The sequence below is a fragment of the Ictalurus punctatus genome, chromosome 15 (assembly GCF_001660625.3).
Source record: "Ictalurus punctatus breed USDA103 chromosome 15, Coco_2.0, whole genome shotgun sequence".
In the NCBI taxonomy this organism is placed as follows: domain Eukaryota; kingdom Metazoa; phylum Chordata; class Actinopteri; order Siluriformes; family Ictaluridae; genus Ictalurus; species Ictalurus punctatus.
The window spans coordinates 20,511,758-20,527,759 of NC_030430.2; the positions used below are offsets into that span (position 1 = coordinate 20,511,758).

The 16,002-nt window shown below is 39.3% G+C and overlaps 1 protein-coding gene across 1 annotated transcript; it reads right to left on the reverse strand.

Annotated features, from left to right (window-relative positions):
• Nucleotides 1–1,307: 1,307 nt before the first annotated feature.
• pfkma (phosphofructokinase, muscle a) lies at nt 1,308–14,953 on the reverse strand. Its single transcript, XM_017487476.3, has 22 exons — nt 14,767–14,953; nt 10,952–11,025; nt 10,675–10,752; nt 10,404–10,593; nt 8,990–9,155; nt 8,799–8,843; nt 8,590–8,698; nt 8,075–8,170; nt 7,773–7,865; nt 7,465–7,590; nt 6,851–6,915; nt 6,625–6,688; nt 6,317–6,463; nt 6,090–6,160; nt 5,893–5,980; nt 5,620–5,772; nt 4,284–4,448; nt 4,135–4,196; nt 3,759–3,870; nt 3,578–3,677; nt 2,337–2,442; nt 1,308–2,158 (listed from the first exon to the last, which is right to left on the reverse strand). Exons 1-22 carry the CDS (start codon nt 14,855–14,857, stop codon nt 2,002–2,004), a joined length of 2,358 nt encoding a protein of 785 aa, XP_017342965.1. The 5' UTR covers nt 14,858–14,953; the 3' UTR covers nt 1,308–2,001.
• Nucleotides 14,954–16,002: the final 1,049 nt, after the last annotated feature.

The window sequence follows — 16,002 nt, forward strand, 5'->3', positions numbered from 1 at the left end:
ATGGAAGCTTTTGTAGTTAGACCCGTGACAAAGGGTGAACAGGTCCTTATTCAAGATATCCATACATCCATCTTCTATACCGCTTATCCTTCAGGGTCGTTGGGAACCTGGAGCCTATCCCAGGGAGCATCTGGCACAAGGTGGGGTACACCCTGGACAGAGTGCCAATCCATCGCAGGGCACAATCACACACACACATTCATACACTACAGACACTTTGGGCATGCCAGTCAGCCTACCATGCATGAGGAGGAGGAAGCCAGAGTACCTGGAGGAAACCCCCGCAGCACGGGGTGATACATGCAAACTCCGCACACACAGGACAGCAGAAGGAATCGAACCCAAAACCCTGGCAGTGTGAGGCGACTGTGCTAACTACTAAGCCACCGTGCACCCTTTATTCAAGATAATAATGGAACAAACCATTAAAATAACCAATAAATTAGTTAATTCTCTGACAATCATGAAATCTGGCCTACTCACACTGCAGGCATCTGCAATAATCACTCAAGACTAAATCATTCATTTTCAGTTGCCTGATTAATCCAGGCATTACACCTGAGAGCCACAGTTACAGCCTGCAAATGGCTAAAACCTTTACAGAAACATCAGCTAATAACCTCATAGATCTCAGTAATTGAATTTTCAAATATCTATTTGATAATGACTCAGTTGACCTTTTATGAACATCACTATCGCATGTTATTCTCAGTTGAATAACATTTTTGTGCTCTATAAAAGGTATCTAATGAGCTGTGCTGTATGTGTCTTATGGTTCATTAATAATAATCTTGTGGAACAAAATATTTCCCTGGTCATCATCTCTACCCAAAGAGAGCAATGCAGCAGTGCTTTAGTCTGTCCAGCTCTCTCATCATGTAACTGTACTAGCAACATTCCCCTGTGACATCAGTACAGCAGAAAACTGATACTTTTTCACAGGAATAATGAAAGTACAGCAGTATCCAACAAATTAGCAGCAGAATCTAAATTATGCGGTCAGGTAGGTCTCTAAACCTTGTGCAACATTTGAAAAGATAGAAAGTGCTACTATGATAAGTGTCTTGCTCTTTGTCAGTGAATACGATTGCATATTTTCCTCAAGGTTGCTACGGTTGCAGTATGTCAGTGCTGAGTTTTGAACACACAATCACAAAAGCAGAAAGCAGCATAGAACCGTAATCACCAAACTCCATCTGCGCAACAAAATATAATATAATATCTGGCAAACTCTTCATCTTCATCGGTATTTATTGCCTAAAGCTTCTCACAGAGAATGATAAAAGTTATAAAAGATAAAGACAAGATTGTGTTTTTGGATGTATACTTTAATTGATATTTCATAAATTGCTACCAAGACAGGTCTTGTGAATATAACAGCAGAGTAAAACAAAGGAGGGGGAAGACAAACAAGAGGAAAAGACCAACACAACTATAAAGATTACTGACAGATGAGACAGTAAATGAGTTTCATTTCGATATCAGTCCTTATATCAATTAATACATTATCCATAATCATAACCATTTCCATTAAGGATTACATATTAATAGTGTATGCTGTTGTTAAATCGTTGTTTCTCCAAAATGTAATTATATTTTAGTCAATCGTTCATTATCTATTAATTAGTATCAAATGCGATATCGAGTGTTTAGTAATGGGTTACTAATTAATTAATAATGAATACTTACTAGTTACTATTAATTAACACTTACTAGTTTACATACTCACTAACCACCACCAACTGGATCTTATAATATTGAACTTAATGAGTTAAAAAGTTAATGAGCATATAAATGGGTAAGTATTGACAAACTAAACTATCAGTAAATAGTATACTCAGTAGCGCACTGATTAATATTGCATTTATTACATAGTAGTAATAAACATTTAATAAATAGGTTACTAATCTGTCAATTGTGGATTAGCACTCTCTTATAAAACAGCATCATAAATCACTATGCAACCATGTAATGTATTTTGCACTTCTCTATTCTCAGTCCTTATCCCATTTTACCAGACAGTGAGACTGGAGCTCGCTTGCTGATAACATGCTCCATGTGAGCATGCTCTGAGGTGTCCAAATTTATCTTGTACTTGGCCAAGATCTTCAGAATGGGCCTTAACTTCATCCACCACTGATCCTTTGGAATACGGTGCCTAAACAGGAGAGGAAGCAAGACAGAGAGAGAAAGCGAGAGAGAAAGATGAAATACTGTATAAACATCTGCATGTAGGGCAAGTGGGTAGACAGTGCTACCACCAGTAAAACATCTGGCAGTTTATGGTTTACTATTGAAGGCATGCTTTAGTTCACCATAGAAATCTGGACTCTTACTCAAAATCAGTCTGCTCCTTGAGCTCACCCAAGGCCTGGAGCATCAGTCCTCTCTTTCTCATGCCTAACACACACGCAGAGTCTGGGGTGTTGGCAAAAATGCGCCCTGCACAGATGAAGTAATGTCGTGGTGAAAACCAGGGAAGGACATAGAACACTTTCCTATGCACATACTAGGAGTCTGTGCACATCTGTATTTTTAGTCATTTTAACACTTTTATCATGTGGTAATTATTTATTAGTAGTGATTCTGAAAAGCTTGATCATCAAAGGTTTAACAGCCGATAAGAAACTATAAGGGGCGTTCCTTAATTTGATCAGTAACACCATAATAACACTTTCATGTCCCTTCTCTGATTATAAACATGCCTGAGTGTGGCTTAGGGCTGTGATTGGACAGTGATTGCGTTTCAGCGTAGCACAACTGCAATGCGCTGATGAAAGTCAACACAATGCACTGGGAATCATGTTCACTTCTTATGCAAAGTCAACGTTAAATTCTTTTCTTTTTAAAAAAAGTGCTGATGGTTTTTCACTGAAGAGTTCAAGCAACATAAGAGCTATGCAACGGAGGTTTTGCTTTTCAGCGTGGCATGTTGTTCTCATATCACAAATGAAAAGCAATAACGCATGTATATTGTATTTCACAGTTTTCCCCGGGTGCAGTTGATTTCTATCTTACATTGAACCTTCATATATAGTAAGCGAGGGTGGGAACATAACGGGCAGCAAAGACTAAATGTTTAAAAGTCTACGTTTTAAATTTCTAAACTGATTCTACACCACGTGAAGGTGGAACCTCATGAAAGTAGAAGCAGTGACTGACAACAAGCGTACAGTACCATGAATGTAAGTCAGGATAGCTATAAAAAAAAAAAAAAGTCACCAAATAAGGCACCAATTAATCATGTTTTTGTGTGTTGCATGTGTGTAGAACAGATTACATGCTAAAATGATTCAGATAAACAAACATTTTGAAAACTCGAGACTATGTTCAGAGACGTTGAAATTGCACCAGATAGAATGCCGTTTGTTTGAACTCATTTTCACCTCAATTCACGGTCAAGTTGAGATCCAACACTAAAATAAATAATGCAATAATGTAAAGTAAAAATGTAGATCTTGTATATAACGATACTGATTTAGAGATAAACATAGGGTCTAAAGCTAAACTTAATATTTGAAAAATCTAAAATAATATGAAAAATAAAAATGATTTAGATTTTGGATTTGACTCTCACCGTGTCTGTAACATTCCTTCAACTTCTCAGTTAGCCAGAGAACAGCCTTAGCGCCCATCTTAGTGGCAAAGTTTCTGTCAAATGGAGTTGGAGTACCACCCTGGAGACAAATTAATTTCAAGTAAACACAGAAAAAAGCATCTGATAGAACGCTGGTCATGAAAGGTTGTTGATCACTCACCTGCTGCATGTGTCCAAGGACATTCTTACGGCAGTCAAAGATCCCCTTTCCCTCCTCTGAGTACAGGTTGAAGATAAAGTCAGTAGTGTAGTTGGCGTTACAGTTCTCATTTCTAAAAAAAAACACACACACACAAAAAAAACATTCAAAAAGAATATATTATCCCGAAAGTACCTTATTATAATTATATTATACCACAGTGCTGTTGAATTCTCAAATCTGATTGATCAGAAACTGTTGAGTAATTTTCTATAAGAGATCAGATCTGACAATAGTGCCGTCTGCAATTAAAATCAATCAAATATCAAATTGATGCACGTATTCACTCAAACATTTCATCATAACAAAATCATTTCTCTTCTTGATTGATACCAACCTGAGAATCAGACCTCTCTTAACTGTCGTCTTCATTTTCTCTAGAAGATGCTCTACATTGGTCTGAAAGCACAAATGAAACTAAACAGTCAATAAAAGAGCCTTTAACCCACTCGACATCACTTTAAGTTCTGTGTTTCGTATATTTACCTCCAAATCACGAATGCTGAATTTCTCTTCGTAGATGTAGGCAGCATCAGCACCTGCTGCAAGGCCTGACATGGTAGCCAGGTAACCGCAGTAACCTCCCATAGTCTCAATGATGAACACACGGCGTTTAGTGCCAGCGGCTGACTGCTTGATCCTGTCACAGGTCTACACAAACAAACACACATATAAAAGATTAGTCGTCATGTTCTGTTTGGGGGGAAATAGACAGTTCGATGTAAAATGCACTTTATCTAACAATCAACAATTATTTTACAAAATGATAACACAGAAATTGGTGAATAAAAAGGTGAATAAACACGGTGAAATAAAAGTGCTAAAAAACAACCACTGACAGAAAAAAAATGCCATAAGCATACCACATATATACCCACCGTCCACTTTAATAGGAACATCTGTACACGCGCTCATTAATGCAGTTATCCAATCAGCCAATCCTGTGGCAGCGGCACAATGCATAAAATCATCCAGATACAGGTTTGTATCTCAAGATTTGATGTGTTGTTCATTCTGAAATGCTTTTCTGCTCACCATGGATGTAAAGAGTGTTTATTTGAGTTACTGTCGACTTCCTGTCAGCTCAAATCGGTCTGGATTTTTCTCAGCAGCAAGGTGTTTCAGCCTGCAGACCCTCGGCTCACAGGATGTGTTCTGAGTTTCGCAAGTTTCTGTGTAAAATCTACAGACTTATGTGTCTGAAAAATCCCAGGAGATCAGCAGTTTTTGAAATACTCAAACCAGTCCACCTGGCACCAAGTCCCCCATTCTGAAATTTGATGTGAACCGAAGCTCTTGACCTGTATCTGCATGATTTTCTGCATTGTGCTGCTGTGCTGCAGGTGTGCAGGTGTTCCTGTTAAAGTGACCGGTGAGTGTACATTAATATACATTTCTCTGTACTGAAAAAAAAAAAACCCCACTAATCCTTGAAATTCACTTATATATCTAAGTGCAGCAACTGAAGCAGTGAAGAAATATTTCTGTGCTTTTTTTCTGGAAGGTCATCAGGAATAGATCTGTCAAAGTATGTGTACTATTTGTACTCAGGTGAACATGCTCCTGCTGTGCCGCTCAGGAATAATTCTTTTATAGATAGGATTGCTTTTTTTGTGTAATAAAGCAGTGAATACTGCAGTACTTCAGTTTTGAAAAATTTGCAAAACTATATAGGAACAACTTCATAGGATCATTCTCAGATCTTTGCTTTACTAGCATTCAAGGGTAATGCTTTTAGTTCTAAATTAATTTACATAGCGACATAGTGAGACAAACATAAGCATTAACTAGTGTGTATTGGTGTGTTAGCTACAGCTCATACCGTGGTGATGGTGTTCAGGGCAGTATCCGTTCCGATGCTGAAGTCTGATCCAGGAACATTGTTTGAGACGGTAGCTGGAATAACTACCATCGGGATACACAACTCCTCATACCTCTCTCTGGCTTGGACCATCTCCAGACCACCTGAGAATGCCTGTGTGGGAAGAAAATTCATAAATGAATTACTGATAGATATGTTGCCTGGATAAGAAGAGAATTATATCTTGATAATATTGTGCTTGGCTGGTGGATGGCGAGTCTTCATGTTACGCACCTCAAAACCGCCTATAATGACCAGAGCGTGAATATTGTACTTGGCAATGTTCAGACTTATGTCTTCCATGTGCTTTGCTGGAAGAACTCTGCCAAAGTAAGGAAAGACATGAGAGAACTCCTCAAACTGAAGGTGATAATAGAAGGTGATGATAGTTGGCAAGTGGCAAAGAGGAGTCTGTAATTAATCATAAGTACCTTTTAGTTCCCAAAACAGAGCCTCCTTTTCCAGTCCAGCCACCAACACTGTTCCAAGTGATTGGCTCGATCTAAGGAATAGATCGAGTCCGTTGGTATTGAGGCGTATGTCATAAACAGCACCCTTGATAGTGCATGAGTTTTCTTATCTAACAAAATCGTAGCATTCGCTACAGGATAGCTTGTGACGTATCATGATGAAGCACAGATTTAGAGCAGTTCCTCACCTTTCCTTGAGCCAAACCCTCGAAGCCATCATGCACTGCCAGCATGCTGTGGCCTTGCAGGATGCCAATCCTGACTGCAGCTCTCACAGCCGCATTCATGCCTGCACAGGGTGCACCCACATTCAGAATGGCCACATTGATGTTACTCTAAAAAGATAAGGAGATATGAATTGGCGATGAAAAGAAAGACAGCTATAGTATGTGCATTCCATCAGTGGTTTTCATAACACAGTTTGGGAGGTGACTGAACTGGTATGGCGTCAAAATAAACTATATAATTGTTATAAATCTTCTATAAATCTTCTTACTTTGACTTCGGGGATATGCACATGGGCCAGCAGTTTGTATGTGTTCCAGTTATTCTCAAAGCTCCTAAACATAGAAATGTTATTGTGTCGATGGATAACCCCCCCCAAAAAAGATATACAATATAAACAATATGCTTAATAAAATGTGAAACCATCACACAGCGACAAACAGGACCAATCCATTAATGAGATGCCTGGAGTCAAGGAACTAAAGTCAAGCACACACCTTCCTCTGAGTTTCAAAGCATCTTCATATCTGTTCTCTTTCATAGCAGTGGTAACATCCTTGGTCTGTTGGGGAGAGTAACCATCACTTTAATCACATTTGTGGTTGTTAACAGGTAAAATCAACATTTAGCAAAATGCTGTAAAGAAATATTTGCTCATTGATGTGCAGTTTTAGTCATGGATTGAATGAACATTGTCAGTGTAGGCAGGTTTAGTTTAGTTTCATTAAAGTAAATGTCAGCTAACACGTGTTAACTTTCTTTGTTGACATTACTTATGGTTTATCATTGCTGAAGTTTATGCTGTGTTCATATTCATTCATGCAGTAAATGAATGTTAGATAATTGTATCGGAATTTTTTCATCGGAAACCAACAAGTTTAATCAAGGCAAAGCAGGAACTACAAGATCTGTAATGATATGTTTTTTTGGGGGGTGGGGGTGGGGGAATTAATAATAAAGTTAATACGATAATCACGCTGCCATATTAATTAGTCTATAACATTACTACGTTCATGTGGATTTTCCTGCATTGCCAGATTTTTGTCGTCCGTCAGGGTAAGACTTTTGCATCCTGCCATTTATTTACAGCTCAATCACTGGAGGTACGTACCACTTGTACACACTCCATCAAGGGCAGTCTGATTGCTTGATTCCCCGAAAGTGAGACCACACAGGCTGGTGTGTCCGGAGTGGCCTCCAGCAGGGCCATCACAGCCTCCACACCCATCCTGCTGCCCTGTTACATTCGGACACAGAGAGAGAGAGAGAGAGAGAGTGAGAGAGAGAGAGAGAGAGAGAGAGAGAGAGAGGCACAGATGTACAAATATGGAACAAAAGAGACCCTTAATTAAAAAAAAAAAAACACTGCTTGACAATATATAACGTGAGTGACACCTGAAAAATATAAAGAAAACCCACCAGGATCCTGTCGAAGGCTGAAGGAGTGCCTCCTCGCTGTACATGGCCTAGGATAGTAGCACGGGTGTCATAACCCAGCTTCTTAGAAACTAACTACACACAGAGACAAGACAATATGAAAGAGGGAATTCCAATGTATCACACACAGTCAGATCTAATTCAGACTCTCTAATGAGGAGTACAAGGAGTGAAGATCCTATAGCAGTGTATATTTAACGTATATATTCACAGATTTAGTGGTTATGGTTATTTCTTGTGTGGGCTCAAATTAGGTATAAATCTGATGAAATCTAGCTACATACCTCTTTGATCTGATCACAAGTTATGGGCTTGCCAGTCCGATCCACAGCTCCCTCAGCCACAATGATCACATTCAGACGAGATCCTCTGTTTCTGGTCTAAGAGGAATCATGCAACGTGCAATAAATAGCAGTAAATACAGATAGGTCCTTTAGGTCGGGTATGGGAAGGTTTTGTTTAAAACATATGCTGTAAAACGTGCATAATGTTATAATCAGTTACATAATTGTGACATTTTCTACTCAATTGTAAAACTTAATTTTTGCAAAATCCCAATTTTTTTTCATTGTTTTTGGCTGTTTGGCAGAATTCAGATGCAGCAAAATCTGACAGGTTTTCTAACTACTAAGCCACCGTGTTCCATTGCTTAAACGTTAATGTGTTTTTTGGATCTACATAATCTACATAATCCAAAAGTGTACTAAATATGGCAATAATTATGATCCTAGGTTAGCTATGGCTAGCTATGTTTGTTTATTATAAAATCAAAAAGTGTGTGTGCGTGCTGGATATGTACATCTATCAGCCTCCTGCACAAGTGCTCTTCCCAGCCATCATCTGGGGGCATCTCTGGAATAAACACCCAGTCAGCACCACATGCCAATGCAGTAACCAGGGCTAGGTAACTGAGACAAACACACATATACAACACAGAGTATTTAGAGGAATTGTCTTCTTGTTATATCACAGTGAATATTACTGATTCATTTCTTTCTGTGCGCTTACCCACAATGCCTTCCCATGACCTCCAGAATGAAGGCACGCTGGTGACTATGAACGAGACCAAAACCGAAGAAACAATTACAATTACAAAAAAAAAAAATCTATCAGATGCAAAATGAATAGACTGAGGTCAAATAAAACCCATGGATGGTGGCAGTGGTCATAGTTTGATCGTATAACCACACATAGCCTACCTCTGAGCTGTAGTGGTGATGCTGTCCACCACCTCCATGATGCGATGAAGCGCGGAGTCTGTGCCGATAGTCATGTCTGTCCCGCAGAAGTCATTATCGATGGATCCAACCATTCCCACGATGTTAAGATGAGACGCTGACTGAGCGTCTTCTTTAGTGATTTTGCCTGAAGGACAATCTGAAGTGAGTTTTCTGTAGCCTTCACATGCTTTCCACCATATTACTTGTTATAGAATATAGGAGCTTGCATAAGTATTTACCTCATTTGTGTTACAACCTGGAACTGAAATGGACTTAACTGGGATTACATGTCATGAATAGTCATCCCTCCCATCCATCCATTTCCTATACTGCTCATCCTGAAGCCTATCCTAGGGAACTCGGGGAACAAGTCAGGGGACACCCTGGACGGGGTGCCAACCCATCACAAGACACAATCACACACCCATTCATGCACTATGTACAATTTGGAAAAGCCAATCAGCCTACAACGCATGTCTTTGAACTGGGGGAGAAAAGTGAAATACCCAGAGGAAACCCCAGAAGCATGGGGAAAACATGCAAGCTCTGAAAGCACAGGGCAGATGCGAGATTTGAACCCCAAACCCTGGTGGTGCAAGGCAAGTGTGTTAACCTCTAAGCCACTCTGCCCCCACTCATAGTCTTGAACAATAATAATAATCGTATACATGTGATTACCATCATGAAAAAATCCAAATAGTTTGCAAAATTATTTACTCTCTCTCTCTCTCCCCCTCTCTCCCCCTCTCTCTTATTATTATTAAAGAATTTTTGGACCCTGTTGAAATGAGAAACTCCTAATATTATTATAAGTTAGTTCTGGTGCAACCAGTTATCATCAAAAGTCCCATAATTATTTAAATGGAGTCCGTCTGTGCGCAATTAAAGTGTCACCAGATCTCAATATACTGTACATACACCTATTCTGTGAAGAACTCAGAGAATACATTTGTTGGGAATTGACAAATGACCAATTTGGGGGGGGGGAGGGGGGGGGAGTCTGGGACAGACTGGGTCAAACTTCATCAAAATGTTCCAGACTTTGGACATCCTGTCGCGCACCATTAAATCCATTATTAACAGGTAAAATAAAAGAAATAGGCACTCTACAGTTCTCTAACAACCTCTGGGGAAATCATGTGCCACTTTAATTGCACACAGGTGGGTCTCACACCAACGGGGATGAATATTTATGCAATGACTTCAATATCATGGGCTAGGTTGTACAGATTCATGAAGTACAATAGATTCCCAATTAAGTCCCTGTCAGTTGTAACTAACATTCCAGGATGTAACATTCCAATATGTGGAAAAGTTCAAGAGGAGTGAATATTTATGCAAGACACTGCAAACCTACACCTGAGCTCGTTGCAGAATGCCTTTGGAGACTCACCTTTACTGACCAAGTGCCCTAACAATTCGCTCCACTCTGTACGGAACTGATTGGCTCCAGTCAAACTCCCATCTCCACCAATAACACACAGGTTTGTGATACCTCTTTTGACCAGGTTGTACGCAGCCTTTATGCGGCCCTCCTTTGTCTGGAAATCTTTACAGCGAGCACTACCGATGACTGTGCCCCCCTAAAAAGTATCCATGTACGTAGATGGTTTAATTTTTACATAATAAAAAAGAAAATTTCTTATATAAATATAGTGACTGACCAGCTGGAGCATCATGGACACGCTCTCCCATGTAGCTGGGCGAATATTATCACCCCCATCAACCAGCCCCTGGTAGCCCTGCAGCACAGTTACAGTTACAAAAACTGCGATCAAATAATTATACATTTCAACATTAAAAGCATTTGAAATGCTGAGGTTGCCTCACTCATTTAAGTAATCCATCACTTTATCTCATAAACACTTAACATACAGATCATTACCAGTTGCTGTCCATGTTATATCATGTTTACAGTGCTGCATGTATTGTATTTCTGACCTCATGAACAAAGAAGACTTTAGCTCCTGTGTACAGGCCAACTCTGACTGTGGCCCTCACTGCAGCATTCATTCCTGAAAACAGACAGAAGTGTGAGCTTTACAGGGGACATTCATCTTCATAGTGATGACTGCAGATCCCATTACCTTCAACTACTAGAAATAAAAACAAAACAAAACAAACAAACAAAAAAAACCTTCACAACGTAAATAAAACCATAACCATATCCATTATGTGTAATAAATATACGATAACACATCATTGTAATTACAGCAAATTTACCTTATATATTTTTGAATACAATCTTGTGCAATTTTAATCGTGCATGTTAGCAATGTGTGTTTTTTTTTTTTCTTCTTCTGTGTCTGGTACAAGCACAACTGTTCAGTTGTTGTTGCAGTAGAAATGATAAAACACACCAAAAAAATACATGTGTCTGCAAATTCGAAAATCAAAACACCGAGTATTGTAAGTATGATTTACAATAGATAGATTACTGTTTTTCATATACGGGAGAATGTACAGATCACAGATTGAGACGTTTTATAGACAGCTGAGTGCAAAAAGATTGCATCCCCAATGGTTTCTGGGTGAAATAAGACTAACTATTTTACGATTGATCCACAAAATACAGAACTGAATGTATATTGTAAATAAGTAAAAACAAAATCAACAGAAAAACTGTGTACATATATGATTTAATAAAGGATGTCTATAGCATATAGCAATCATAACTGGCAAAGACTGACTAAGCAAATATGTTCTCTATTCAGTTTTAAAGGTTTAACTTTGGACTCAACTGTATTATGTTTATGGGTAAATGTCTTGTCAAAGTATAATATGTTTTATGAAACAGGTAGTATACTGTTTGTTAGCTATATGATTACATGTGATTTTAATTCATTTATATAATAGACCTACATCAGCGCATGTCATCTACATCATGGCACAGCATTTATTTGACAATGAAAATGAACTGGAGTCATGCAGTATTATCAGTATTAGATATAATATTTTTAAGTATATTTACAATATACAGTTCAGTTTAATAGAAGCCCCTGTACACCTGTTCATTCATTTTGTTTTCCAAACAGGCAATCATGTGGCAGCAGTGCAAAGCATAAAATGATGCAGATGCAGGTCAAGTTCATCAGAGCAAAGAAAATGCCTGTTGTCTTGGTTGTTGGTGTCGGATTGTGGTTTGAGTATTTCAGAAACTGCTAATCACAGTCTCTAGCGTTTAGACAGAATGGTGCGAAACATAGAGCAAAAAAAAAAACCTTCTATGAGTATCACTTCTGCCTTGTTGATGAGAGGTCATAGGAGAATGGTTGGAGTTGACAGGAAGTCCATAATATCTCAAATAACCACTCATTACAACCGTGGCGAGCGGAAAAGCATCTCAGAATGCACAACACGTTGGATATTGAGACCTATGGGCTACAACAGCAAAAGACCACACTAGGTTCCACTCCTGTCAGCCTAAAACAAGGAAATCTGAGGCTACAATGGACAATGGGCACAGACTCACTGAAACTGGAGATTTTATATATATATATATATATATATATATATATATATATATATATATAGATAGATAGATATAGATATATAGATAGATAGATATAGATATAGATAGATAGAGAGAGAGAGAGAGAGAGAGAGAGTAGTCACATGGAGAAAGAAAGTACACCCCTACATTTATCACACCTTCAAATCCATAAAATTAGAATCAGGTGTTCAGTATTGGGTGTCAGTGATTCAAACCTGCTTAGGGAGTGCAGGTGGAACCGGTCTCATTTAAACCTCTCATATCTAGTGTCTGGTGTTCCCATTGTTATTGAGGTGTGTGGTGTCATCATGCCAAGATCTAAAGAGTTCTGTAAGTCCTTCAGAAAAAAGGTTGTAGATGCCTATGAGTCTGGCAAGGGATTTAAAAAGATCTCCAGATTATTTGAAGCACATCATTCCACTGTGCAGAAAATCATCTACAAGTGATGAGGATTTCAAACGACCCCAACATTTCATCACAGGATCTGCTAGTAAATCTTGCAAGTGTTACTGTCAAAGTGAACGCTTCTACAATCAGAAAGAGATTGTACAAATTTGACGTGCATGGGAGGCCAGGAAAAAGCCTTTGCAAGAATACAGTTTGCCAATGAGCATATAGGCAACGACCAGGCTGTTTGGAATAATGTGCTCTGGACAGACTAATCAAATATAGAGTTGATTGGCCACAGTAACAGCTGCCATGTTTGGTACTGACCAAAGACAGCTTTTCAGGAGAAGCACCTCATACCAACTGTGAAGCACGGTGGTGGAAATGTTATGGTTTGGGGTTTGCTTCGGTGCCTCAGGGACTGGACAACTTGCATTCATTGATTCAACTATAAATTCTGCATCATATCAAAGAGTGCTTGAAGACAATGTGAGGCCACCTGTCCAAAAGCTGAAGTTGGACCTTTCAACAGGATAATGATCCTAAGCACGCTAGCAAATCCACCAAGGAATGGCTCAAAAAGAAGAAATGGAGGGTTATGGCATGGCCCAGTCAAAGCCTGGATTTGAATCCCACTGAAATGTTGTGGGGGGATTTGAAACGGGAAGTACATGCAAGAAAACCCTCAAACATCTTACAACTGAAAGAATATTACATGGAAGAGCGGTCAGAAATTCTAGCAAGCCGATGTCAGAGACTGGAGGACAATTATGCGAAACGCCTACAAGAAGTTATTTCTGCCAAAGCGGGCAATACCAGCTTCTGAGGCCAAGGGTGTACTTAATTTTCCTGCAGAGGAATATCACATATATTGATATTTCTGTTGAATAAATGATTGAAAAAGTTAATTTTCCTTGTGGTTTTATTCAAGTATATCAACTTTATCAATAGACACTGTGTCAAAGATGATCAAACGTTTGCTAGTCCAAATATGTAAAAAAAAAAAAATATATATATATATATATATATATATATATATATATATATACACACATAGTGCAGCATATTCCACTTGTATGAATTACAAGTTATGTAATTATCTAAAGCATTCTGAAAATTGTTGGAGACATGAACATGACACACTTAAGGAGATGGCAGAAGCACGAGTTATGGGATCACTTAATCCTTCTTCGATATCTCCTTCAAAGTCAGCAAAGGCCAGGAAGCTTGGGCCCTGTTGTGTTAAAGGTGGTGCAGCTTCTCCAATTTCAGAAGTGAACAGCTGCTGATCCAGTGTTCCCATTACAACTTTGTGTCATTCCAGAAAAAGGTCATGGAAGCTAAATTAAGCACCATGTCACAGGGAGTCTGAGGCACAGGACAAGAGAAGGCTAAAGGCTAAATTTAAAGGTTATAGAGCATTGCAAGTAATTGCGACCAGCAATGGCTGAACATAAGACTGCATAAGATTATAGGACAGAAGTAATTTGTTCAAGACTGCATCAATAGACTGAACCAAGTATGAAAAAAATAGAAAGGCATGAGGTGATGCTATGGCATTGTTTTGGAAGCAAACTCCTAATAAGCTATCTAATACACTCAATGGAAGAATCTAGTGGATTAGTAGTTTTTCATGAGTGCCCTTTCAAACCTGCATAAAAATCCATATTACTTTTCAAAACATAGTGAGTTCTTGAAACCTTTTGAGGTTAACTGTTCACATTATTTCCACAGAAAGCAAAGGACCTGTCTTACTTCAGCTCTTCGTTTAGTTGTCCTTAATGACAGCTGCACTTTCACTGGAACTTAGCACAAACGAACAACTAAACCCCCTGTGTTTACTGCTACAATAGTCCATTCTCATGTCTTTACCTACCTTGAGCATCACCTCCTGATGTCAGGACCGCAATTGCCCGTCCGACGCCCATCTTGGTGGGGTCCACTCCTGATGCCTGTGTCTGGGACATGATAAAACCTGCTCCAGAGAGCTGAGCGGCCAGGGAAAGACAGAGAAAACTTGATGATTATGCTGCGTTCCCAGGAGAAGACTCTTGTGGAGGGAAGTTTTTATAGTACAGCTTTCTGCCCATTACCCCCTCCTCTTACACACAAACACACTCCCACACCCCCTCCTGCACAACTAAATATAAGTGAGGTATTGCTGCCATCACTGTTAATATCCATTGCTGAATAAATCAACAGACTTCTGATCATATGATCAAAATGAGAGCTTGAACAACATATGGTCTACTTCGTTTCACATGAATCAAGGTCAATCATGCAGCCTAAAGAACATTTTTTCATTAGATGGATTAATTAGCATGCATGGATGGATAATTGTTTCAGAATCAGGAATGCATAGCTTTTTATTAGTGTTGCCAATACGATATGCTACATCAAGAACTTTATCAGGAGAAGATCAGGACTATGGCTACACAGTTAGCGGCAGATCCTTTAAGTCCTGTAAATTGTGAGGTGGTGCCTCCATGGATCGGACTTGTTTGTCCAGCAATCTGGGGAGATCTGGGGAAATCGGAGGCCAAGTCAACACTTTTGAACTCTTTGGCATGTTCCTCAAACCGTTTCTGAACAATGTTTGCAGTGTGGCAGGACGCATTATCCTGCTGAAAGAGGCCATGGACATTAGGGAATACCTTTGCAATGTTTAGGTAGGTGGTACGTGTCAAAGTAACATCCACATGAATATTAGGACCCAAGGTTTCCCAGTAGAACATTGCCCAGAGCATCACACTTTCTCTGCCCCATAGTGCATCCTTGTGCCATCTCTTCCCCAGGTAAGCAACGCACATGCACTCGGCCGTTCACATGATGTAAAAGAAAATGGGATTCATCAGACACCTTCTTCCATTGCGCCATGGTCCCATTCTAATGCTTATGTGCTCATTGTTGGTGCTTTCGGCAGTGGACAGGAGTCAGCATGGGCACTCTGTCCGGTTTGCAACCACTCAGCCCCATACAAAGCAAGCTGCGATGCTCTGTGTTCTCCGACACCTTTATATCATATCAATTTGTGCTACAACAGCTCTTCTGACGGATTGGACCAGACAGGATAACCTTTGCTCCCCACACGAATCAGTGGACTTTGTGCAAC

Coding starts and splice junctions, on each gene's coding strand:
- pfkma (XM_017487476.3), bottom strand. CDS start 14,857: ATGTCCCAGACACAGGCATCAGGAGTGGACCCCACCAAGATGGGCGTC. Junction 8,699..8,798: donor GTCATGGGAAGGCATTGTGG/GTAAGCGCACAG, acceptor TGTTTGTCTCAG/TTACCTAGCCCTGGTTACTG. Junction 6,464..6,624: donor TGCATATCCCCGAAGTCAAA/GTAAGAAGATTT, acceptor TTATCTTTTTAG/AGTAACATCAATGTGGCCAT.